The sequence below is a fragment of the Schistocerca serialis genome, chromosome 2, assembly GCF_023864345.2.
Source record: "Schistocerca serialis cubense isolate TAMUIC-IGC-003099 chromosome 2, iqSchSeri2.2, whole genome shotgun sequence".
Classification (NCBI taxonomy): domain Eukaryota; kingdom Metazoa; phylum Arthropoda; class Insecta; order Orthoptera; family Acrididae; genus Schistocerca; species Schistocerca serialis.
Window position 1 is genome coordinate 287189465 of NC_064639.1, and position 26747 is coordinate 287216211.

The 26747-nt window shown below is 42.8% G+C and overlaps 1 protein-coding gene across 1 annotated transcript in view; it reads right to left on the reverse strand.

The window, feature by feature from the left end:
• LOC126455912 (growth/differentiation factor 6-A-like) overlaps positions 1-26747 on the reverse strand; it is an 88261-nt gene that overhangs the window by 51982 nt on the left and 9532 nt on the right. The window contains exon 2 of the mRNA XM_050091670.1: positions 1510-1611. Coding sequence (XP_049947627.1) covers positions 1510-1611 — 102 coding nt within the window. The remainder of the gene's footprint in view (positions 1-1509; positions 1612-26747) is intronic.

Sequence of the window (26747 nt, forward strand, 5' to 3'; positions counted from 1 at the left end):
TCTGTGTACGGATTTCACTTAAATATTTTTCCATGTTAACAACAGTGTCATACTCATGTTGTTGTTGTCTTCAGTCCTGAGACTTGTTTGATGCAGCTCTCGTGCTACTCTATCCTGTGCAAGCTTCTTCATCTCCCAGTACTTACTGCAACCTACATCCTTCTGAATCTGCTTAGTGTATTCATCTCTTGGTCTCCCTCTACGATTTTTACCCTCCACGCTGCCCTCCAATACTAAATGGGTGATCCCTTGATGCCTCAGAACATGTCCTACCAACCGCTCTCTTCTTGTAGTCAAATTGTGCTACAAATTTCTCTTCTATCCAATCCCATTCAATACTTCCTCATTCGTTATGTGATCTACCCATCTAATGTTTAGCATTCTTCTGTAGCACCACATTTCGAAAGCTTCTATTCTCTTCTTGTCCAAACTGTTTATTGTCCATGTTTCACTTCCATACATGGCTACACTCCATACAAATACTTTCAGAAACGACTTCCTGACACTTAAATCTATACTCGATGTTAACAAATTTCTCTTCTTCAGAAACGCTTTCCTTGCCATTGCCAGTCTACATTTTATATCCTCTCTACTTCGACCATCATCAGTTATTTTGCTCCCCAAATAGCAAAACTCCTTTACTACTTGAAGTGTCTCATTTCCTAATCTAATTCCCTCAGCATCACCCGACTTAATTCGACTACATTCCATTATCCTCGTTTTGCTTTTGTTGACGTTCATCTTATATCCTCCTTTCAAGACACTGTCCATTCCGTTCAACTGCTCTTCCAAGTCCTTCGCTGTCTCTGACAGAATTACAATGTCATCTGCGAACCTCAAAGTTTTTATTTCTTCTCCATGGACTTTAATACCTACTCCGAATTTTTCTTTTGTTTCCTATACTGCTTGCTCAATATACAGATTGAATAACATCCGCTACGGTCGCAGGTTCGAATCCTGCCTCGGGCATGGATATGTGTGATGTCCTTAGGTTAGTTAGGTTTAAGTAGTTCTAAGTTCTAGGGGACTGATGACCTCAGCAGTTAAGTCCCATAGTGCTCAGAGCCATTTGAACCAATATCAACCTATCACGTAAAGTCTCTATGGCAACGTCCCAGTGTTTGTTGGTTGGTTTTGTAGGAGGGGACCGAAAAGTAAGGTCGTCGGTCCCATCGGATTAGGGAAGGATGGAGAAGGAAGTCGGCCGCGCCCTTTTAAAGGAACCATCCCGGCATTTGCGTGAAGACATTTAGGGAAATCATGGAAAACCTAAGTCACGCCGGACGCAGGTTTGAACCGTCGTCCTCCCGAAAGCGGGTCCAGTGTGCTAACCACTGCGTCATGTCGCTATGTCGCCCCAGTGTCATCGTAGCTCTATATACGACTATTGTCTTCGTCAGCGCAGTTGAAAACCGCCAACTGCGTTGCCAGCTGCCCGGAACTTCCTCTGGGCGATTGTTCCATGGCATGGCAGTACGAGCAGCCCTGGCGTCGGTGACAGCCACTCACCTGCAAGTCTGGCGTGCAGCCGGAGCTCGGCCGCCGTCAGCCGCTCGCCCGCCTCCGTGGCAGGCAGCCGGAACTCCAATAAGGCGCGGCCCGGCGCCCAGCCTGCAACACCCGACACACCTTAATGTTGAGAGTGGTACATTCATCAGAAGTAGGTCACACGCAGCGCTGGATCTCTTTTGGTGTACATTAAAAGGTTACAGTTGAATGAAACAGATTCGAAAGGCCTGTGACCACTAGCAAGCATTCACGGCGAGTAAGCCTACACCTTCATCTTGTAATGGTTCTTTATTTACGTGACCATTACAGCACTCCAACCCCAGTTCTCGATACCAGTAATATCGTACTACTTTTCTGCGAAGTAACAGACGTATTTTTGTGACAATATTCACATTTGGTTTTGTTAATGCATAGGTACTCCGATGTATCGATATATTACAGTGATATGGTTCTTGTGTGTATTCATTTCTGTGAGAATGTCATCATCTTTGACTTACACGTAACCGTTTTGGCGCGAATGCGCACAGAGCACTCTTTGTTTCACTTCGCAGAAGTTAAGTTGTTATTTCGCTTTGTAAAAGAACTGTAAAGTCTTGTGTTTGGTTAAAGTGGAAATTAAATATATGAAGATTGATGCAAAACTGTTTTCTTGATGATGTGACAATTAAGAAGAAGTATATGTGAGTTTACAAGAAGTTTAATAAAAATGTGGATCGTGAACACCAAGCCAAAAATTATTTCTGCCGTACCATTGTTCTGATCTGTGATTATTTGTTCATTAAGAATTTCCTGAAAACGCATTTTTTAGGTCTTAAAATATTGCTAAAATACCGATCTGGACCTTCTAGCAGTCAAAGTGGAATCACCCTAGAATCAACAAGATGAGCCATAACAACTTCGACGAAATGAACCTGGGAATCCATTCAAAATAAGTGCAAACTTAATGACTTTTTTACAGTGACTTCATTATCCCATTCTGACGATACCATCCGCAGTCAATAACTCTTTTGTTGCCCGATAAAGCGAACATATGCTGCGTGAGCAACATTATTAATCTGATTTCTAGCCTACTTTGCAAGTGGTGGTATTGTTAGAATCTCCATATATACACACAATCCGAAAGCCACCATATCGTGTATGGTGGAGAATACCTTGTACCAGTAATAGTCATTTCCTTCCCTGTTCCACTTACAAAAAGAGCGAGGCAAAAATGACTGTCCATATGCTTCCATACGAACTAGAGATGGCAGTTATTGCTGAAAATACCGGTTTTCGGTTACAGTTTAACATGACTGTTAAAACTGTTCGAAATAACCGGTTTCTAAAATTTTCAGATTTTTATTCTTATTCATACTCCTTAGAAGTCGAACAAATATTGAAAAAATTTTTACTCACTTTCAAGGTACATAGAAACATAGTATTAAATTAAACAGGCAAATAAAAGAAAACTTATTCCATCCACCGTTCGCTGGTTTTCTCGAAAAGCTATTAAGTGGCTGAAGAGTATAAAAAATTACCAGCCTTCTATTACTGATTCTAATTTTTTGAAACTGTTCAAAAATCATGTTGTAATCGGGGATACAAGCAGATAAAAAATGTTCAAATGTGTATGAAATCTTATGGGTCTTAACTGCTAAGGTCATCAGTCCCTAAGCTTATACACTACTTAACCTAAATTATCCAAAGGACAAACACACACACACCCATGCCCGAGGGAGGACTCGAACCTCCGCCGGGACCAGCCGCACAGTCCATGACTGCAGCGCCTGAGACGCTCGGCTAATCCCGAGCGGCTACAAGCAGATAAAGGCGTGTTGTGTAGACACAGGCAGCAAATCACTTTCTGTTTTTGTTACATACTATGAATAAACTGCTGTTAAGGTTTTATTTTATTAGTGTTACCAAGTTTTTCATCCTCTTTATAGTTTCACAGAAATGGCAAATAAATCTTTAAACGATTAAAGCAAATAAAGCATTGTACTTAACTGCTACGTCACTTCGTAAAGGTATTTTCAGGCTAGGGTTGGTGCCATTTTGCAACGTAATGGATGTCCGGCGGCGACAGCGAGAAATACCGTACAGACCAGGTGGGAGCAAGTCTTGCACACTGCAGGTTCACTCGTACCTTAGGCAACGACACATGTCATTGTAGACATAACTGTCTAAGCAATGCTGCACCAATTCTTATGGCATCTGTTTGTTGCTCTCTTCTGTCGGCACTGTTATTAAAATAGCACTCATCGCTTTTCCCATTTTCGCTAATAACACAATATTTCAAACCGATGCAAGTTTTACGAATATAAGTTACTTCTTTTTTTAAAGAGGTTTATTTTAAAACAAAAAATTTTAGCGCCTTTACTAAGGCTATTTGATATATTGTTTTCTTTATTCGGTTATTAGTAAATATTAGAAAACATCTGTTGTAGCCGAGACCTAACAAATATTGAAAAATACCTGTTATTCAGAACTAAAACTCAGTTTCGGTTTTAACCATCCCTAGTACGAACCTTAATTTCTCTTACCTTCGCAGTCATTACACGACATGTACGTTGGCGGCGGCAGACTCTTTCTGCTGTCAGCTTAAAATGCTGGTTCTCTAAATTTCCGCCACGCGAAAACAACCTCATCTTCCCTTCAGTGATTCCCATTTGAGTTCACGACGCATCTCCACAACACTCTAGTCTTGATCGAATCCGTCGGTAACAAATCTAGCAGCATGGCACTGAACTGCTTCGTTACCTTCCTTTCATCCGACCTGGTGGGGATCCCGAACACTCTAGCAGCATTAAAGAATGCGTCATACTATTGTTCTACATGCGATCTGCTTTATATAAGGGCTACACGTTTCCAAAAGCTCCCCAATAAACCGAAATCGACCATTCCCCTTCCCTACTACCTTCCAAGGTGCTCGTTCCACTTCAGATTACTTTGCAACGTTACGTCCAGATATTTAATTGATGTGACTGTTAGACACCACACCACAAATGCTGTACTCGAACATTTTAAAGCAAGCTGCCGTTCATCACATCAACTAGAAATTCTGTCTAATTGGACATGTATCCTCCTAAAGTCACTAAACGACGACTTGCTGAAGTGTTTACATGAGAACAAAAACTAGCAGAAGTTTACTCGGCAAGGTGATTAAGCAAGTTAATTCCAGTAAGTTACTGCAGGTACTTGCAGAAGTGCTTCCAGTAGAATCACCTGATGAAATAGGCAAGTGGTTTTACGTCATGCTGGAAAAGCAAGCCACCTGGCCCATGTCCCATAGTACAGAAAACCACCCGACCTCCTAAATTAACAATTGCGTTTTTTCACTGGTCCGCTCCTATTTCTCATTTCTCAACACTGACGTTTTCGTACCGACATTGACACACGAAACACCTACTAGTTTGAGAAAAAAATCACAGCAACTGACAAGTTCGGCAAATAATTGCACAAAAGTTCAAGGAACTGTTTACGCATGCGGAAGCTACTTCTCGATGTTTACGAAATTTGCAGAAGTAGACTTACTGGGGAAGTTTTCACGCCGAAGGACATACGGAAGTAGGTTCTAAATAGACTTGCGGTTGTTTAGCTGTTGGTGGACACACACCTCCAGCAATTTCAAGCGTTTCCTACAGATTCTGGTGGATTGAAACAGTAGCATGTTAAACTACTATTTCTCGTATCTGTCGACGTCACCAGACTCTTAAAAAGTTTCTGACTTTGCCAGGAACCAGACTAACACAAAAAGTGAACTGGTAAAGTGGGGTGAGATAGCGAGGTACGATCGATAAGCAATGCAACACTTCTTTCTGCAAGCAGGTTGGTTTTATTTATGATTCCAATACATCGCATTATTCCTCGCTCTTTTCTAAAAAAAAAAATCTATCTACATGGATACTCTGCAAATCACATTTAAATGCCTGGCAGAGGGTTCATGGAAACACCTTCACGAGCCTTTATTATTCCAATCTCGTATAGCGCGCGGAAAGAATAAACACCTATATCTTTCCGTACGAGCTCTGATTTCCCGTATTTCATCGTGGTGATCGTTTCTCCCTATGTAGGTCGGTGTCAACAAAATATTTTCGCACTCGGAGGAGAAAGTTGGTGATTGGAATTTCGTGAAAAGATTCCGTCGCAACGAAAAACGCCTTTCTTTTAATGATTTCCAGCCCAAATCCTGCATCATTTCTGTGACACTCGCTCCCATATTTCGCGATAATGCAAAACGTTCTGCCTTTCTTTGAACTTTTGTCGATGTACTCCGTCAGTCCTATCTGGTAAGAATCCCACACCGCGCAGCAGTATTCTAAAATAGGACGGACAAGCGTAGTGTAGGCAGTCTCCTTAGTAGGTCTGTTACATTTTCTACGTGTTCTGTCAATAAAACGCAGCCTTTGGTTAGCTTTCCCCACAACATTTTCTATGTGTTATTTCTAATTTAAGTTGTTCGTAACTGTAATACCTAGGTATTTAGTTGAATTTACGGCTTTTAGATGAGACTGATTTATCGTGTAACCGAAGTTTAACGAGTTCCTTTTAGTACTAATGTGGATGACCTCACACTTTTCGTTATTTAGGGTCAACTGCCACTTTTCGCACCATTCAGATATTTTTTCTAAATCGTTTATGCAGTTTATTTTGATCTTCTGATGACTTTATTAGTCGATAAACGACAGCGTCATCTGCCAACAACCGAAGACCGCCGCTCAGATTGTCTCCCAAATAGTTTATATAGATAAAGAACAGCAAAGGTCGTGTAATACTACCTTGTGGAACGCCTGAAATCACTTCTGTTTCACTCGATGGCTACAAATCCTGTTTTTCAATATAGTCTCCATTCAATGTGACGGCCTTCTGCCACCTTACTGGAAGGACTTGTATGCCCACATCATACCACCCTACTGGTCGACGTCGGAGCCAACGTCCCGCTGCATTAATAACATCCCTATGGCCCACGTACTACTTTTCACAGAGTGCACTCTTCATTGGGCCAAACAGATGAAGGTCTGAAGTGCGAGAACCGGGCTGGACTGTAGATGATGAAGAACGGTCCAATAAAGTTTAATTTGAGGCAACGAGCACAATGAAGTCGTTTCTTCAGTTACCTTAGGGTAGTACAACACACTTAAGAGTTGGCCGTTGCACCATGCGAGAGCACATCACACAGAATAAACTATTCAGAGTCCCGGAAGGCAGTCACTGTGTCTTTATCGGCCGAGGGTGCGGCTTTGAACTTTCTTCAGAGGAGAGGTGATGTGGGCGCCACTCAATGGATTGCCGTTCTGTTTCCGGTTCGAAGCAATGAACCAATGTTTCATCCCTGTGACAATGTTAGACAAAAAAATTGTCCCGATCAGCCTCATAACGAGCAAGCAACTGCACACGTACGGTCCGTCCCTGCTGTTTATAGGTGGCGGAATCCAGCGGACACACAACTTTCAGTACCCGAACTTGTGAATGAGTGTCAGCACTACCGACGGAGACGTATAGTTGAGCAGCGAGTTGTTTGTTTGTGATCCCTTGATCACCTCGAATGAGAGAGAGTGCACTTTGCGACGTTGCAGGAAGCAGAACCGTGCGCGGCCGGCACATGGAGATCGGACAGGTTTGCACAATGTTGTTGCGATGATGACAGACGCCTCGCCCAACGACTCACCGTGCTTTTGTTCACTGCCAGGTCTCCATTAGTTATTCTGCGCCTGTGAATATCTACTTTGTTCTGGTTTCCTGCCAGAAGAAATTCAGTGACAGCTCTCTCCTTGAAACTACCTCAGCTACAGACGACAATTTGAAGGCTACGTATAGCGCTGCCACCTATTGGAACTTCATGTCCTCGATGACCCACAAAAAGTTTCGCATTTTTCAACCGAAACTGGCCGAGGAAAAAAATATGTTGCATTACTTAATGTACGCAAGAAACATAAATCTTGTTGGATGATATCTAAGATACGCTCGATGTGATTCTCGTCATGAGAATGAATGAGGGACGCCGGCCGGAGTGGCCGAGCGGTTCTAGGCGCCACAGTCTGGAGCCGCGTGACCGCTACGGTCGCAGGTTCGAATCCTGCCTCGGGCATGGATGTGTGTGTTGTCCTTAGGTTAGTTAGGTTTAAGTAGTTCTAAGTTCTAGGGGACTGATGACCTCGACAGTTAAGTTTCATAGTGCTCAGAGCCATTTGAACCATTTTTGAATGAGGGACGGGGGTGGGCACACCTGTGCCCGACGTTCGTGTAGTGCTCCTCACACCACACGGAAACAATTCGGGAATGTTGATGTGGTACGTTTTCTTACTGATACTCCAGGCCAGAAGTGGGGAACTTTAGGGCAGCAAACGGATAGCACGTTGTACGTAGGCTGTTTAGGTTTTTATGTTGGTAACGCCACGGAGCGCTCTGTATGAAAATCACTGACTGTGCTGTGTGCAGTCTGTGACTGGTCGGACTCACTGTTGGAATATTCGCTACTGTAGTGTTGGGCAGTTGGATGTGAAGAGCGCATAGCGTTGGGCAGTTGGAGGTGAGCCGCCAGCAGTGGTGGATGTGGAGAGAGAGATGCCAGAGTTTCGAGAGCGGACGATATGGACGTTTGTCGGTTAGAAAGAGGAAATTTGTGAAACTGGATATCATGAACTGATATTTATGATGACTTTTGAAAATTATTAGGGTAAATATGTACATTGTTTGTTCTATATCAAAATCTTTCATTTGCTAACTATGCCTATCAGTAGTTAGTGGCTTCAGTAGTTAGACTCTTTTATTTAGCTGGCAGTATTGGCGCTCGCTGTATTGCAGTAGTTCGAGTAACGAAGATTTTTGTGAGGTAAGTGATTTGTGAAAGGTATAGGTTATTGTTAGTCAGGGCCATTCTTTTGTAGGGATTATTAATATTCAGATTGCGTTGCGCTAAAAATATTGTGTGTCAGTTCAGTTTTGCTCAGCTGTTTGAAAATCAAATAACGTAAGAGGTTTAGCAGCACAGTCATTCATAATTTTTCTAAGGAGACATTTCAACGTGATCACAGTAGGTTCCTACATTATTCACTGATTTGAAACGATGGCAAAAGGGTATCACATATAAAAGTATAGAATATAAACACGAAAGTTCGTCTCATACCGTTTTACCAATGCCCTGTTAGGGTGCACAGTTAATCGCCGCCGACCGCGGTGGCCGAGCGGTTGTACGCGCTTCAGTCCGGAACCGCGCTGCTGCTACTGTCGCGGGTTCGAATCTTTCGAATCTTGCCTCGGGAATGGATGTGTGTGATGTCCTTACGTTAGTTAGGTTTAAACAGTTCTAAGTCTAGGGGACTCATGACCTCAGATGTTAAGTCCCCTAGTGCTCAGAGCCATTTGAATTAATCGCCTCCTGTAGTTTTCGACGTTTTAGACCCATGTGCACATAAGAAGGCAGGTAATGTGTCCTCGCCGCTGGACGCAACCGGAGCTAGCATGCTGAGAAAAATTCCGACTGGAGCCATGGGCGGCACTTTGGAGTTCGCCGCCAACCATAAGAGCGACCAGTCAGCAATCTCCGTGCCACCGTCAATGAGATGGATACCCGCGTTCTGATAAGCGGAGTCCACAGGCAGCAACGAGGCTGATGTTGGACGTTGGTGTACGACAGTTCAAAGACGGAGTTCCAGGGTTGCAGTTTATAGATACAGTTCGTAGGGGAGATCGGCCTGCGACACGCGACCTACAAAAGTGGAGTCGCCTATAGCCTTCGTATACGGATAAGTGTTTTTTGCTGTGATTGACAGTGTGGTGCCCAGTAACGAAGGCCCTGACAGGCCACTGCTTTGTTGTATCTGTCCACAAGCACATTCAACGAGTGTTGCACAACTTAAATATCGAAGTGCTCTACTCATACGACCTGCGTCCGGTGATGTGACTAAGCACAGTGGGAAAGGGACAGTGGTACCATGTGACACTCCAGCCATTAGTGTCATCTTGTCACGTCTATCTGTAGCACATGATTCATCTACATCTACATCCATACTCCGCAAACCACCTGACGGTGTGTGGCGGAGGGAACTTTGAATACCTCTGTCAGTTCTCCCTTCTATTCCAGTCTCGTATTGTTCGTGGAAAGAAAGATTGTCGATATACCTCTGTGTGGGCTCTAATCTCTCTGATTTTATCCTCATGGTCTCTTCGCGAGATATGCGTAGGAGGGAGCAATATACTAGCTACTGAGCGTCTCTCTTGCAGAGTCTTCCACTGGAGTTTATCTATCATCTCCGTAACGCTTTCGCGATTACTAAATGATTCTGTAACGAAGCGCGCTGCTCTCCGTTGGATCTTCTCTGTCTCTTCTATCAACTCTATCTGGTACGGATCCTATACCGGTGAGTAGTATTCAAGCAGTGGGCGAACAAGTGTACTGCAACCTACTTCCTTTGTTTTCGGATTGCATATCCTTAGGATTCTTCCAATGAATCTCAGTCTGACATCTGCTTTACCGACGACTAATTTTATATGGTCATTCCATTTTATATCACTCCTAATGCGTACTGCCAGATAATTTATGGAATTAATTGCTACCACTTGCTGACCTGCTATACTGTAGCTAAATGATAAAGGATCTTTCTTTCTGTGTATTCGCAGCACATTACACTTGTCTACACTGAGATTCAATTGCCATTCCCTGCACCATGCGTCAATTCGTTGCAGGTCCTCCTGCATTTCAGTACAATATTCCATTGTTACAACCTCTCGATATACTACAGCATCATCCGCGATAAGCCTCAGTGAACTTCCGATGTTATCCACAAGGTCATTTATGTATATTGTGAACAGCAACGGTCCTTGGACAATCCCCTGCGGCACACCTGAAATCACTCTTACTTCGGAAGACTTCTCTCCATTGAGTATGACATGCTGCATTCTGTTATCTAGGAACTTTTCAATCCAATCACACAATTGGTCTGATAGTCCATATTGTTCATTAAACGACTGTGGGGAACTATATCAAACGCCTTGCGGAAGTCAAGAAACACGGCATCTACCTGGGAACCCTTCACTATGGCCGCCTGGGTCTCGTGGACGAATAGCGCGAGCTGGGTTTCACACGATCGTCTTTTTCGAAACCCATGCTGATTCCTACAGAGTAGATTTCTAGTCTCCAGAAAAGTCATTATACTCGAACATAAAACGTGTTCCAAAATTTTACAACTGATCGAAATTAGAGATATAGGTCTATACTTCTGCACATCTATTCGACGTCCCTTCTTGAAAACGGTGATGACCTGTGCCTTTTTCCAAGCCTTTGGAACTCTAGACTCTTCTAGAGACCTACGGTACACCGCTGCAAGAAGGGGGGCAAGTTCCTTCGCGTACTCTGTGTAAAATCGAACTGGTATCCCATCAGGTCCAGCGGCCTTCCCTTTTTTGAACGATTTTAATTTTTTTCTATCCCTCTGTCATCTACTTCGATATCTACCATTTTGTCATCTGTGCGACAGTCTAGAGAAGGAACTACAGAGCAGTCTTCCTGTGTGAAACAGCTTTGGAAAAAGATCTTTAGTATTTCGGTCTTTAGTCTGTCATCCTCTGTTTCAGTACCATTTTGTTCACAGTGTCTGGACATTTTGTTTTGATCCATCTACAGCTTTGACGTAAGACCAAAATTTCTTAGGATTTTCTGCCAAGTCAGTACATTGAAATTTACTTTCTAATTCATTGAACGCCTCTCGCATAGCCCTCCTCACACTACATTTCGCTTCGTGTAATTTTTGTTTGTCTGCAAGGCTTTGGCTATGTTTATGTTTGCTGTGAAGTTCCCTTTGCTTCCGCAGCAGCTTTCTAACTCGGCTGTTGTACCACGGTTGCTCTTTTCCATCTCTTACGATCTTGCTTCGCACAGGTTGCAACCAAAACAATTAGCGTTGAATTTTGTATCAGTGTGAGTCTGATGAGGCTCCTTGTCAATTGCAGTGTAGAATAACACAAGAGCTCTATAGGAGTCCAGTTCCAGACTACTACAGTCCTTAGGAAAGGCGATATGCGGTGGTGAGGACTTAATTACGCTCGACAGCTCAAAGAAAGCATCTTGACAATAACGCATGCATTAGGCAATAATACAGTATAGTCTTCCAAAGCACCGCGCCACTGACGGACCAGCGGGGTAGCGCCTAATCAGCAGCACAAAGCTAGCGTGCGCTTGACTCACAGTACTTTCAAGATAGTAAAGATTTGTGGTGGCTGCTAAGCCACGGGGTAGCCGTCGACGAGGGACCCTGGTAGCCTCCAGCTCTATGTGTATATCTCCGAAGTGCTCTCGTTGACGTCAAAGATTTGGGCTCAGGAATATGAACTAGCTCCACCAGCAGCATCACTGTCTGCCGCAGGAACGGGTTGAGTAGCTGCAGTGCCCCGCCCCCTATTGAAGGCGGATGGCGGACAGCGTCCAGGTCACGCAGGTAAAGCGTCAAGCAGGCCTGCGGGGTGATGGCGGCCTCCGCGCGCCATCAGTGTTGCCTAGGGAGTTGACAGTGCGACAGTGGCCTTCCAGCTCGACCTGTAGATCAATAGACGCTCGAAAACAACTAGGCGTGCCGAGGGTCGACCTCCATAGCCTGCCCTCTAACTGGATAGCTGAAACTGTCAAGGGCTGAGATAACGCATTGGGCAGTCGGCAATCAGCACTGAGAAATTAGACATTCGTTAAGAAGGGCGAGGTTTCTATGTTCGCGCTTCCCGTGTGCTCTGCGGCGGTGGGGATGACTGTGGCATCATGCATTCAGGTTTTCCCTCACTGTCAGCTCTCCTAGTGACTTCAGACTTGCGCAACTTCACCTTTCAGAGGCTCTTTCTGTTGGCTCGGCACCTGAGTACTTAAAGTTGCGTTGTATGCAGCTTGACTTAAGAAACTATTTGTCACAGTATGATGGTAGCTCGGCTTCCATGATATCATTATGCTTCTATTGTCGACTTGGGCGCTTGGTCGTTTCTCCGTGCTGTGACAGCTTCTGTGTTTGCCACAACTCGCTCATCATTTCCCCCTAGCTGGCAGTCGACTGGTCATTGACGTAGGCGGTTCGGCTTCCGAGAGCTGCCTAGGTAGAACTTTAACGAATTTTTAGTGCCCGCCAAGTATACAATCATGGAGTGAAAAGCTCATTTCTCGATAATCAAAATCCACTGGTACGAAACAGATCGTAACTGGAGAAGGATATTTCTACTATTGCTCGTGTGGGGAATAAAAACTGTATGGAAGTCAATCACGGGCTGTGAGAAAACAGAAAAAAATAGAAAATTTAAGATGCTGGAAATATCTGGATAAAATATGAAGAGGATCTCCAGAGACTCCATGAGAAAACAAATATCTGTAAAATATTAGCTATAATAAGGAGTAAATGAAAGGACGTATGTTAAGACAGCAGAAACTAACTTCCACCTGTAAGAGGGGGTTGTCGATCGCAAAAAATGTAGAAGAAGAGAAAGTATATCCAGCAAATAACTGAGGACGTTGGATAGCAGTGCTACTCTCAGATGAAGAGATTGACATAGGGGAGTCTCATGGTGGTGCTCATCAACCCAGTCAAAAGACTTAAAACGCAGAAAATTACGATTATAGTTGGCAGAACAATAGAGCACGCAGGCGCGCAGCTAGTCCGCAGGATCTTCACTGAGATGCAGTCCATGGGAGGGAGAAGATACGTATCTAACGGCTCTTTCCTAAGCCCTAAGCTAGGGTCACTCGCATGTTGCGTAACACACAGTGAATGATTGCAGGCGAGAGGAAAGTGCCGGCCGAATGAAGCTTAGTCTCGTGTAAAGCGAGTGATCGGGAGCGGGATCCACTCACACGGTTGCGTCACGCTATTGCAAACACGAGTTAGGTCAACAAAAGACAGTGGTAGCACTACGTTGTTTATTATCACCTTAAGTCGGTCCCAGTGCAACTGAACGACTCTGACAGCTTTCTGTAGTCCAAAGCAACAACAGGATGCCACTAACGGAGGATGTGTTAACCTTGCCAGTTGTGAGGGCAGGGAATACAGGGAGGGCAAGACATGGGACACAGAGGGCTCGCTGACACAGGGCAAATTATTCTCCATCCTTCTCCATGCAGAAAACATCACACATCTGTCTTCAGGTGTCAAAGAATTGGTATGTATGTGACAGCATTCGTAAATAATATTTTCGGAAACGCCGCGCATAAAAATCAGATTTTCCAGTGGCCATACTTTGGGTTCTGTTGCTGATGAAAAGGTAGGGTCAGATGTTGGACAGCCCTGGAGCTAGGGACCATTTTATAGTCAACAGAAGGATCGTCTTAGTCTCACTGTCTTACAGTAGAGGGTCAAGTTATGAATTACACATTTCCTCCTCCTTAGACAAATGGAGCGAATCGGATGGTTCTTTTTGCCTTGATGTGATCCACGGAGGAAATGATGGGACTCACGGAGGCACCAGTAGCTCATAGGCAGTTCATCATAAAACCCAAAAAAAGGTTTTCACTATATTTTTGTCGTCACCAGCCCAGGATTCCAGTCTGCTAAGCACAGACAATGGCTGTAATTTTTACAATGTATTCCTAACATTCTGATCTCCAACAACTTTAAAAATTTTCTTCATATCTTAATCTGTTTCCGAGAACAGATGTTCAAAATTGTCCTACTTGCAAACGTTTAGTGGTAACCTCTTCATCTCAAAGTAGCACTTGCAACATGCGTCCTCAATTATTTGCTGGATATGCTACAGTCTGTCTTCCTCTACAGATTTTACCCTCTACAGCACCCTCTAGTACCAAAGAAGTTATTCACTGGTGTCTTCAAAAAATGGTTCAAATGGCTCTGAGCAAAAAATGGTTCAAATAGCTCTGAGCACTATGGGACTCAACTGCTCTGGTCATCAGTCCCCTAGAACTTAGAACTACTTAAACCTAACTAACCTAAGGACATCACACACATCATGCCCGAGGCAGGATTCCAATCTGCAACCGTAGCGGTCGCACGGTTCCAGACTGTAGCGCCTAGAACCGCACGGCCACACCGGACGGCTACTGATGTCTCAACACATATCCTATCATCCTGACCCATCTTCTTGTTCGTGTTTATCATGTATTTCTTTCCTCTCCGATTCTGCGGAGAATCTCCTGATTCCTTACCTTACCAGTCCACGTAATTTTCATTATTCTTGTGTAGCAGCACATCTTAAATGCTTCGATTCTCATCTCTTCCGGTTTTCATACAGTGCATGTTTGACTACCATACAATACTGTGCTCCAAACGTACATTCTTGGAAATGTCTTCCTCAAAATTAAGGCCCGTGTTTGATGCTAGTAGACTTCTCTTGACCAGGAGAGCCCTTTTTGCCTGTGTTAGTCTGCTTTTTGTGTCGTCCTTGCTTCGTCCGTCATTGGTTATTGGCCTGCCTGGGTAGCAGAATTCCTTACCTTAATCTACTTCGTGATCATCAGTCCTGATGTTATGTTACTCGCTGTTTTCATTTATGCTACTTCTCTTACTTTCGTCATTGTTCGACTTACTCTCAATCCATATTCTATACCCATTAGATTGTTCATTCCACTCAACAGATCACCTAATTCTTCTTCACTTTGACTCAGGACAGCAATGTCCTCAGCGAATCTCTTCATTGACTTCCTTTGACTTTGAACTTTAATTCCATTACTGAATCTCTCTTTTATTTCCGTCATTGCTTCTTCGATGTACAGATTGAACAGTAGGGGCGAAAGAGTACATTCCTGTCTTACGCACTTTTTAAACCGAGCACTTCGTTCTTGGTCTTCAACTCCTATTGCATACTACCATTCTCTCCGTAAAACTTACCCTTTTTCCCCAAAATTTCTAACATCTGGTACAATTCGACATTGTCGAATCCTTTTTTCAGTTCAACAAATTCTATGAATGTGTGTCCATTTTTCTTGGGCCTTGCTTCCATTATTAACCACGTCAAAACTACCTCTCTTGTGCCTTTACCTTTCCTAAAGTCAAAGTGATCGTAAAATGCGCACGTAAAGTCCTTTGAGGCGTAAACGTAGTTTATAGGTGACGTAGCACCAAGAAATATGCTGTATAGCTTTCCTATTTTCATCTAGGAACACTATGCTGTAGGACATGTAAAATTTTTTTGCCCATAAAAATCGGCCTGAGGTGTAAAATGATTTTTGCGTTATTTTAGTTTCACATACGTAAATTGTCTGAACTCTGCTGACCTATACATTTCTTTTCATACGAGTCACATGCCCTGATGCAGCAGGGTAAAGGAAGGAACCAGAGGAAGAGTGCTCCTAATGGGTTCACACAATACGAATAAGCTTTTGTTTATTTAACAGACTGAAAAGTGAGATCCCAGCTTCCGCGTTCTATCTTCCGTAGCACCCTTAAAATTTTTCCGAAAAATGTTGGCATACGAACATATTCGCGCTTTTTTATTGTTGAGGAAGAAGAAAAAGAAGAAGAAGACAAAGAGAGAGAAAAGCAATAAATGCTGGAAGGTAGTAGACAATGGTTGTGTTATAGAAAGAGCGAAGAAAAAAAGACTTGTATTGAGGTACGGAGAAAATCTCCAAGAAATCTTGATACCGATGATTCTCATAGTAGATACACTCAAAGCCAAAATGATTGTCGATCACATGGACACGCTTAGAGCCATTGTTTTGTGTACAGTGTAACGTCCCCTTAGAAAAATTAATGAATTACTGTGCTGATAAACCTCTTACATTATTTGATTTTCAAAGAGCTAAGCAGAACTGAACGTACTCAGACATTTCTCTCTTTACTTATTCTGATCAACACTAAACTGACACACAATATTTTTAGCGCAACGCAATCTGACTTTTAATAATCCCTACAAAAGAATGGCCCTGACTAACAATAACCTATACCTTTCACAAATCACTTACCTCACAAAAATCTTCGTTACTCGAACTACCGCAATACAGCGAGCGCCAGTACTGCCAGCTAAATAAAAGATTCTAACTACTGAAGGCACTAACTACTGATAGGCATAGTTAGCAAATGAAAGATTTTGATAGAGAACAAACAATATATTTACCTTAATAGTGTTCAAAAGTTTTATATATATATATATATATATATATATATATATATATATATATATATATATATATATATATATATATGTCTATGATATCCAATATTACAAATTTCTGTCTCTGTCCAGATCATCCGCTCTCAAAACTCCGCCATCTCACTCCCCACATCCACCACTGCTGGCGGCTCACCTCCAACTGCGCAACGCTACGCACTGTTAACAACCAACTGCCCAACACTATAATAGGCAACAACAATGCAAACCAGCCACAGACTGCACACAGCACAGCCAGTGATTTTCGTACAGAGCGCTACGTGGCGTTACCAATAAAAAAAACCTCTGCAGCCTACTTACAAAAAAAATGGTTCAAATGGCTCTGAGCACTATGGGACTCAACTGCTGAGGTCATTAGTCCCCTAGAACTTAGAACTAGTTAAACCTAACTAACCTAAGGACATCACAAACATCCATGCCCGAGGCAGGATTCGAACCTGCGACCGTAGGGGTCTTGCGGTTCCAGACTGCAGCGCCTTTAACCGCACGGCCACTTCGGCCGGCTCCTACTTACAACAACAAATAGCACTTCTCAGGAGGACAGTTGTCCACACCACGAAATCAGTTTTGTGACTCATTTAGTATACCAAGACAAAGCAGTATAGTTGAGATGACTTGTGACAGCCAGTCGCTACTCCTGCAAGCCAGACTTCCCTCCAGCAACACATGTCGAACGGTACACCCACATGCCAGACGGAGCAAGTCCACCAGTAAATTCCACCCATCTAGAGACGTCGCTAGCAAAGAACGGTATGTGTTTTACGTAAAGCATTACGCGAAATAAATAGCGCGGAGTCGTACCAGGATGTAAGCCGTGCTCCATGGCTTAAGCGGCTTGGTTCCAGCGAGAGGCAGTCCGAGTTACAGTTACAGACGCACTCAATTCATTGCACTTCACCTGTCCGAAGAAGAAGCCGCAACGCATCGAAAAAACACGACACCGCCACAGCAGTGTCTACACTGAAAAGTAGTGTTCACTGATTGAAGTGTCAGATCAGGATTGGCACAGGGTAGGACTACTAGAGAACCACATCCTGAAGGTGCGTGTGCTGTTGACTGAGTGAGTGAGTGTCTTAGAATTAGAATTTGTAGCTGTTTTAGTAGCTGTGTTTTATATGTATGTTATTGGTTCGGGAGAGCGCGCCCTGTTCACCCTGACATATCAGCGGCATTTCGGGGTATGTTGACAGCGTACGAGTGAAGGTACAAGACCGATAACAGACAAATTTGAATTCTCATCCATTCACCACTTATAATTGTCAAATCTGGGAAATATGATGGTATTTACGTACAAAAACATGTCGGAGAGAGAAACATTATTTAGTACCATTTCTCATTCTAGGGTCGCATAAATAGTACTGTGACTTTTTCGTTTTATGACCAAGTCATCATCGTACGGTACCTTTAAAAAAAAGGATTAGAAAGTCGATTGAACGTTAAGCTGATGCATGCAACAGTATGCACTGATTTCATAGCATAGCAACTCTTCCATTGAACTAGCCGGCAGCGCACATGCAATGTGAATACATCTGCACTCTAATCGTTGCAACTGAAGGTTACGGTTAATATAAATATTAAGCTAAGAAATCTTAAATCGCAAACATAAGATTAAACATACGTAGAATTTAAAATCGATTTTCAGAGAAAGTCTTCTCAAAGTGAAACTAGGAATACTGGTGTAAGAAAGTGGTAGTTGACGATCACAAGTGTGAATTGTCTGTTGTATTTTGTCTCGGAATCTTCTGCCGACGTTTATTTTTAATGATTTTACTAACGTTCTCCGTATGTTACCTGAAACAGTCGTTCGGTACAGTAAAAGGAACCCAAATGCTGTAGCTAGCGGTCCAGAGGATAAGACTACATTACCTGATCAAAAGTATCAGAACACACATATGTAAAGCCGAACTGACTACTAAATGTTACGAGAGGTAGGCCCGTCAGCATAAAAAGGAGACAGGGTGTGTTGTCACTGCAGAAGCGGCAAAGGCAAAATGAACCGGTCAGAGTACCTCAGTTATTTCGATCATAGACTATTCATTGGATGTCTTAAGTAACAGATGCATGAGGGACATAAGACAAACCGTCTACAGCTGCCCAGGTCAACTGTTGATAACGTTACTCGGAAGTGGAAACGCGAAAGAACAACCAGTTAAGTCGAGACCTGGCAGACGTCATGTAATGACATACAGGAAGCATCGAGCATAGCAGAGGCCGGTTGTAAAAGATAGCACGAAATTAGCGGAAGCAATCGCTCCTGATTTCGAAAGCGCTACCAGCAGTCCAGCTACCAGAATGAATGTGCTTATGGCGCTAAAAGGAACGGAATAGACTGGTAGAGCAGCTCCTCATAAGCGGCACATTTCCGTGGTCAGTGATAAGCCGTCATACGTAGCGCCGACGCTGAAGTACATAGGACTGTGTTACAGTGTGGGTTGCGTTTTTTGTGGTTATGGTGTGATCGACTTATTACGTTAGCGAAAAAGCTACATGCAGAAGGATAGAAACATTTTACAGCATTGTGTACCACGTACAGTAGGACAGTACGGAGACGATTATTGTATCAGCATGACAATACACTCTGTCAAAGCTGGATCGGTAAACCAATTGTTGATGTACAGTAACATTACTGAAAAGAACTTGCCTCTCCAGAGTCCTGACCTGAACCGAATGGAACACCTTTGGGATGGGTTAGAACGTTGATCTCGCACCAGACCCGGTCCTCCAACACAACTATCTTCTCTTGGTTTGGCTCTTGAGGAATAATGGGCTTCATTTCCTCCACAGACGTTCGAAAACCTCACTGAAAGTGTCCAAAGCAGAGTTCACACCGTCGTGAAGGCGGACACACCCCATATTAATGTCCTACGTGCCAGGATATTTTTGATCGGACAGTGTATTTACTCGCTCTGTAAACGGCGACTCCAAGTTCGCGCAGTAAGCAGAAATGCAGAGAGCGGACTGGAGACACGTTCTCCTCCGCTACGTCAGGTCAGTTGGCATGATCCCATAGATTCCAGAAAGGGTAAAGTTTCCCCAATCAGCGACAACGAACTACCATCGTATTGAGTCGGCAAGTTGGGAACATACACGTCGCCTTGCGGCCGATCAAAATTATTGAATCGGTTATCGTGTCGTCGCGATCTAATTTTATCGTTTCAGTCTGTTGTAATAGCAGGCAAAAAGTAAGGTAAATCAAGGAAAAGGATGTTATACTTATCCTTTCAATGTAAATTTAGAAATTTGTGGTAAGGTCTTATGGGACCAAACTGCTGAGGTCATCGGTCCCTAAGCTTACATACTATTTAATCTAACTTAAACTAACTTACGCTAAGGACGACACACACACTCATGCCCGAGGGAGGACTCGAACCTCCGAAGGGGGAAGCAGCGCGGACCGTGACAAGATGCCTCAGACCTCACAGCTACCCCTCGCAGCTATTCTTTCATTGTAACTGAAGTTTATGTTGATGAATATGTTCTCGAAAAACATTCATATTGTGTCCATCCAAGCAAGTATTCAAACAGAGACGGTAAAGATCATCCACGCATCGTTGCCCAACAGCAACGCTTGGGCGCTCAAGAGACCATCCTGGGCGAGATGGCTTCTAGAAGAGCGACCGACGGCTACGAGATATCCTATTTTAACCGTTAAGAAATAATGGTAGCGCCCTACATCTGTCTCACACTCTAATATAGTTGAGGGTCTGCCGTGAGTGTAATTTTTTGACTATAGAGTCGTACAACGATGTAGTAACATTGTTTATGTAATGGCTTATCGAGCATTATTCAAGAAACTTTTCTTGATCAGTGGATCAAGCACAGAAACACAGGATCGGAGGTGAATTATTATAGACAGCGTATTTTTCCCGTGCGTATTATTAGAGACTTAACCATTGAGACCATATTACCCTAGTGGAATAATCCCAGAGCGGAGATTTTAACAACTGCTATTATTTCTGCAGTAAAAGTGATGGCTAACAATTTCATTTAGGATCTGCTTGTGGGTACACGACAGGCCAATACCTGATGAGGATGATACTTTGGGAATCTGAAGTTGACATATAAAGTGGTGATGGCATCTAGGATTTATTTCGAGATTTTTTTCTATTGTTCATCTCGCTTAGTGTGGGGGCTATTAGTTTTTGTAGTCACTCATTCACAATCGACATTTGGTCATTGAAAAGCATTTACATTTAAATATAAAGAAAACTAAACCCTCATTCGCTAAAAATAAATTTTAGTCCCCGAGTTATCATTCACCAACGACGAACCTTCAGTAATCAATTTTAAAACAACATGACTTGAAATTGTTCTGACGTTTAGCAAGTAACCCAAGCACGCTCTAGTCAGCGATAAGATCTAGACAACTGAATTGAGCATAATTAAAACCAAAGGCTAGCGCCTCTTTGCGTAAGACAGTAAAGCAATGTCGTAAGAGGTCGGCACTGAAATATTGCGATTAATTAAATGCTAGTTGGTCAAAGTATTTCTAAAAGATTTAGTAAAGGAATGAAGTGATTATTTAAAGATAGTACTAAGCATTTGTTAGCAGCGAAACGAATAATCAGAGATGGTCCCTGAAGAAGGTTATTTAAGTTGTCTTAGTAACAGTTTGTATCTTTGGATTTTGATGTCAGATTCGATTACGAAAATACTTGAATTCTGACACTTTTCAACACTTTAGGGACTTGTACAGGGTTGTAGCCTATCCCCGACGTTATTCAATCTGTATATTGAGCAAGCGGTAAAGGAAACAAAAGAAAAATTTGGAATAGGAATTAAAATCCATAGAGAAGAAATAAAAACTTTGAGGTTCGCCGATGACATCGTAATTCTGTCAGAGACAGCAAAGGACCTGGAAGAGCAGCTGAACGGAATGGACAGTGTTTTGAAAGAAGGATGTAAGATGATTATCAAGAAAAGCAAAACGAGGGTAATGGAATGTAGTCGAATAAAATCGGATGATGCTCAGGGAATTAGATTAGGAAATGAGATGCTTAAAGTAGTAAATGAGTTTCGCTATTTGGGGAGCAAGATAACTGATGATGGTCGAAGTAGAGAGGATACAAAATGTAGACTGGCAATGGCAAAGAAAGCGTTTCTGAAGAAGAGAAATTTGTTAACATCGAGTATAGATTTAAGTGTCAGGAAGACGTTTCTGAAAGTATTTGTATGGAGTGTAGCCATGTATGGAAGTGAAACGTGGACGATAAATAGTTTAGACAAGAAGACAATAGAAGCTTTCGAAATGTGGTGCTACAGAAGAATGCTGAAGATTAGATGGGTAGATCGCATAACTAATGAGGAGGGACTGAATAGAACTGGAGAGAAGAGAAATTTGTGGCACAACTTGACTAGAAGAAGGGATCGGTTGGTAGGGCATATTCTAAGGCATCAAGGGATCACCAATTTAGTATTGGAGGGCAGCGTGAAGGGTAAAAATCGTAGAGGGAGACCAAGAGATGAATACACTAAGCAGATTCAGAAGGATGTAGGTTGCAGTAGGTACTGGGAGATGATGAAACTTGCACAGGATAGAGTAGCATGGAGAGCTGCATCAAACCAGTCTCTGGACTGAAGACCACAACAACAAGGGATTTGTAAGTAATTGATAGTATATAAATGTTAAAGTCTTTAACTATCGAGACATTGAGGAGCGTATATTAATTCGAGAATTGTTAACTAGTGTTGTTTAAACAAAGGGAGGGTAATTGAAGCAACTTTTCGATACACAACATGGTTTACTGCTAACAGATTGTGCTCCTAAGGGACAATCACAGAAATATACTACTGACATCTCCTGGTAATTTAATGGAAGGCTGTCAAGATGAAGCTTCGGGACCAAGTGTCCAGTGCGGGGATTTTGCTCCAGGACACCACCTCAGCTGTTTCTGCATAGAATACAGCCACACATGTTGCTGTTTTTTGCTACCAATTTTGCCTCACTCCCGTATTCGGCTGACAGGACACAGAGTGACATCTTCCCTTGGATGAAAGAACCATTACATGGCTGGTACTTCCAGAATGACTAGATAATTTTACAAGTGGAACATTTAGCGATAGACAAAGATACAGATTTCTACAACAAAGGTCTCCATCAAGCCATCCGTCGTTGAGAAAAAAATGTGACACACTGAAAGTTGAATGCGTAGCGGAAGACACCGTCGGTAAGTATCATGATCGCAGCTTCTTATTTTTTCGAGTTGATACGCAATTCCATGTGTGGGAAACACGTCTATATCCGTCCACAAGCTGCTCATTCTCAGTGGGTTCCGTAACGTCAGGCGTAAGTAGGCGAGCTAATCGGCCGCCCAGTATTGGTACAATAAAAGACGAAATTATTGTACGGCTGAACGCTAGTGTGCCCAGGTGTCAGGACGTGCCGCAGCAGGTCCGACTAGGTGACTGGTGTGAGCGAGTCCAAGTACAAAGACGACTAGCTTCGCCAGTCGGATATAGGCAAATCCCAAAGTTTGGAATTTGAACAGCTGTTGCTCAAATGGCCTCTGTGTGGGAGACAATGCTCTAAGAAATGTCAGTGTCAGACCAGGTGAAAGATGGCCTCTACAGCTCTTCAAGAATCCATAATAAATTCACAATCAAGTATTAAAGCAAATCTGAACACATCTGCGATCTTAGAAAAGTGAGCCGGCCGCTATGGCCGAGCGGTTCTAGTCGCTACAGTCTGGAACCGCGCGATCGCTATGGTCACAGGTTCGAATCCTGCCTCGGGCATGGATGTGTGTGATGTCCTTAGGTTAGTTAGGTTTAAGTAGTTCTAAGTTCTAGGGACTTATGACCTCAGCAGTTGAGCCCCATAGTGCTCAGAGCCATTTGAACCATTTTTTAGAAGAGCGAGGAGCAGCAAAATAACACAACAATATTTCAGTATCTTCAAGACTACAGAAGTTAATATTTCATAGCGAATAAACTTTTTCTCAAGAAATCTCTGAATTAACTTTTCAACGCTTCATGCTATTTCAGCTAACAGTATCTCAGATGATAGAATTGCACTATAGCTATCATATCTAAAGCGACATATCTGTATCTATTTTTTTTCCTGATTTATTACATTTCTTATATCTTTTCACTATACAAATGTTTGTCGTAACATCGTATGTTCCACAACTTCACAGCAAATGAATACAACATGAATATCTCATATTTTGTCACACTTTTGTATTTATTTAATGAACAGTTTACTGTTTTGCCAGTAACATTGTTTAAATTTTAAGTACAATTTATAATAAAAAATCAATGTAATTTTCTAAGTGGCCAACCGCATGTGTTAGCTGACACCACCATCTTTGTAAAGGAGTAGCAAGAGACACTTCTGACAAACAAGCCTAAATAATTGTTTAAACCATGTTTAACGATAATCTGTGGTCATTTATCGTGAGAGCACTTGTGCAAGAATACTGGGTTATTTATTTATTAATAAACTTATTTATCTTTATTGTGAATGGTCTGAGTGGAAACAAATGTTTGTAACACTTCTTTATTTAAATATTATTGTAATACTTTAGTCTAGAAAGTGCTCATGTTGAGTCAAATCATGTCTTTAGAACTTAAGAACGATGTATTTTTGGTGGGGATGGCCTTCAGCCAAAGGGAAAGCATTACAGGAGTCAAGTGGAGACTAGGACTTATCGCGTGAAGAGCTCAAGGGGATGGTTCTGAACACTTACGTTCATTCTTGAAGAAGGCAGACCTGCCTGTGATGATGAGTATTACTCGACTGTGAAGGTGTTCGATTCTGGACGGTGAACTTCTGAATGGACTTTGTATTTCGAGGGGTCTAAACGTGCTCCAGAGTAAGACTAACATTTTCCGCTTGTATTATGGAACTCAGGGTAGACGGACTATGAGTTACTACTTATTGTATCACGTGTGTTACTTTGTGAATCGTCATGTTGAATTCTGAATTGTTTTAAGCTGGTGAATATTTTGTGTGCTGTGTTTACAAAGCCGGCCGAAGTGGCCGTGCGGTTAAAGGCGCTGCAGTCTGGAACCGCAAGACCGCTACGGTCGCAGGTTCGAATCCTGCCTCGGGCATGGATGTTTGTGATGTCCTTAGGTTAGTTAGGTTTAACTAGTTCTAAGTTCTAGGGGACTAATGACCTCAGCAGTTGAGTCCCATAGTGCTCAGAGCCATTTTTTTGTGATTACAAAAAGGACTTACTGTTCAAGTATCTATGATTAAAATTTAGTTTGGGGATTTTACTACCGTTCTCGTAACCCTTGCAACGTAATCTTACTACATTTGATAAAGGTATTTTCTGTGTGCATTTTAACTGAATATCGTAGGACCACTTCCCCTTTGTTTGAGACGTTCTTTCTTGAGTAAACATTATTCAACATAATTATCTATCGTCTACAATAAATTACAGACTTTAGAATAGAGCTCTTGTTATTAAATTATTAATTTAATTTCTGTGTATCTTATTAACTCGCGAGTGTAGCAAATGCGTAGACTATTTGACTGCAGGATCACAAGTACAGGTTATTATTTGCACCGCATTAGCTGTGAAGCATGAAAGCAAACGTGTGCGGCTCGAGTCTATGACTACATCGAGCTGTTCTTTTTAAACAGAGTCGTGGACTGCCCAGGTTCCTAAAGTACGAGTAATCACAGGTAAAGACGCAACTGGTTTGCTCTGAGGGGATGCTGTTCAGAAGAGCAAGTAGACCAGCAGTAGCCGCTAGTTATCGTTGCAGTTCAAAGGACATATCTGTCCGTAACATTCTGTGGCTAGTAGCTAATGGGAATAACGAGTTTCAGTGTTATATTGCCATTAGGTTCCTTCCGTTAGATGGTGCCTCTTACTAGTCAAGATGCTCTTTTCTCGGCCATTTATTACGTTTTCCTTTGGAAACTGGTGAGTCGCAATATATATGACAGTCAAAACAGTGAAGAGAAAGTAACTTTCTGAATTATATTGGAGTCTGCACATGATTTGCTTGGAAAGGATTACAGTATTTGCTCAATTGGTACAGTAGCCCAGATTTTGTTGTGATACTAACAAGTAAGATGGTGTCTGTACAGTGCAGCGAAACAGAAAGGATGACAAAATGAAGAAGGGCGAGTACTAACGGCGTAAGGAGAGAAACGTCATGGCCGTCAGTATGTTCCACGAACATACATTTCAAGAAGTAAATTAGAAGAATGGCATCCTGGAAAAGCTAAGTGTTGTCATGGATTACGAGATTCGCAATTGCAGACCTACCTAACGGCCAGGAACAGAATGAAAATAAATATTATCAGAAGCTTTTTCACCTGTTATTGGACTGTACAAGTGCAGAAGTGGTATCTGGTCAGCATGGAAAAGGAGGTGGGCATCTGGAGGGAGTGTGAAGTGAAATGGGAACAAACTGTATTGTTATACCAGCGAACTCTCAGTGCATAAGGATTAAGGGCTCCCCTGTGACGGACTGTGAGGCCACCTGTCAATCTAGGTGATCATAGTGGGCAGAGTAATAGGAAGAGAGAGAGAGAGAGAGAGAGAGAGAGAGAGAGAGAGACGACAGTTCAAGTCTGGATCAGCTGGTGGCCGATCATGAAGAGCGAGAGCAAAGACAGATGTAACTAATCTGCTTCTCGAATGCTCTCTATTGGCTCACAATGGTGGCGTGTGTGGCTGGTTTTGTCAGATGATTACCAGACTTAACAGCCTGTCTTGATGCCTCAGTTTTACCTGGCAGATAGGCCGGAAAGAGACTGTGCTGAACGCATGATTGAAAAACAAGACAAAAATTCTAAATAAAATTTTGTACCCAGACCCTACAATATTCCCAGACTGGGTAGGTCTCTAGCACAGGACGTTGCATGCTTCAATACGAACGCTATCTAATCGAAAGCGTCTGGACATCTATTACTGGACATTAGTAAGGGATGAGACGATCTCTGTCGCTTTCAGAGAGGTTATCGCTGGCGCGCGTGTTCTGCCTCTCCGCTAGGTGGCGCGAGAGGCTACGCGTAGCCTTGATGAGCGGTAGAAGAGACCGTCTCGCGGCCGTTGGATTCCGGGTCGCATGTGGTAGGTTGTGGGAAATGCGTCGGCAGTCGGCTCGTTGATTGTTAGCTCACTTTGTAGTGATACGGATATACCCCACGACGTAAGAAGTATGCCGGTGAAATCATATGGACTTGTTGCAGTGTGCTCCATAGC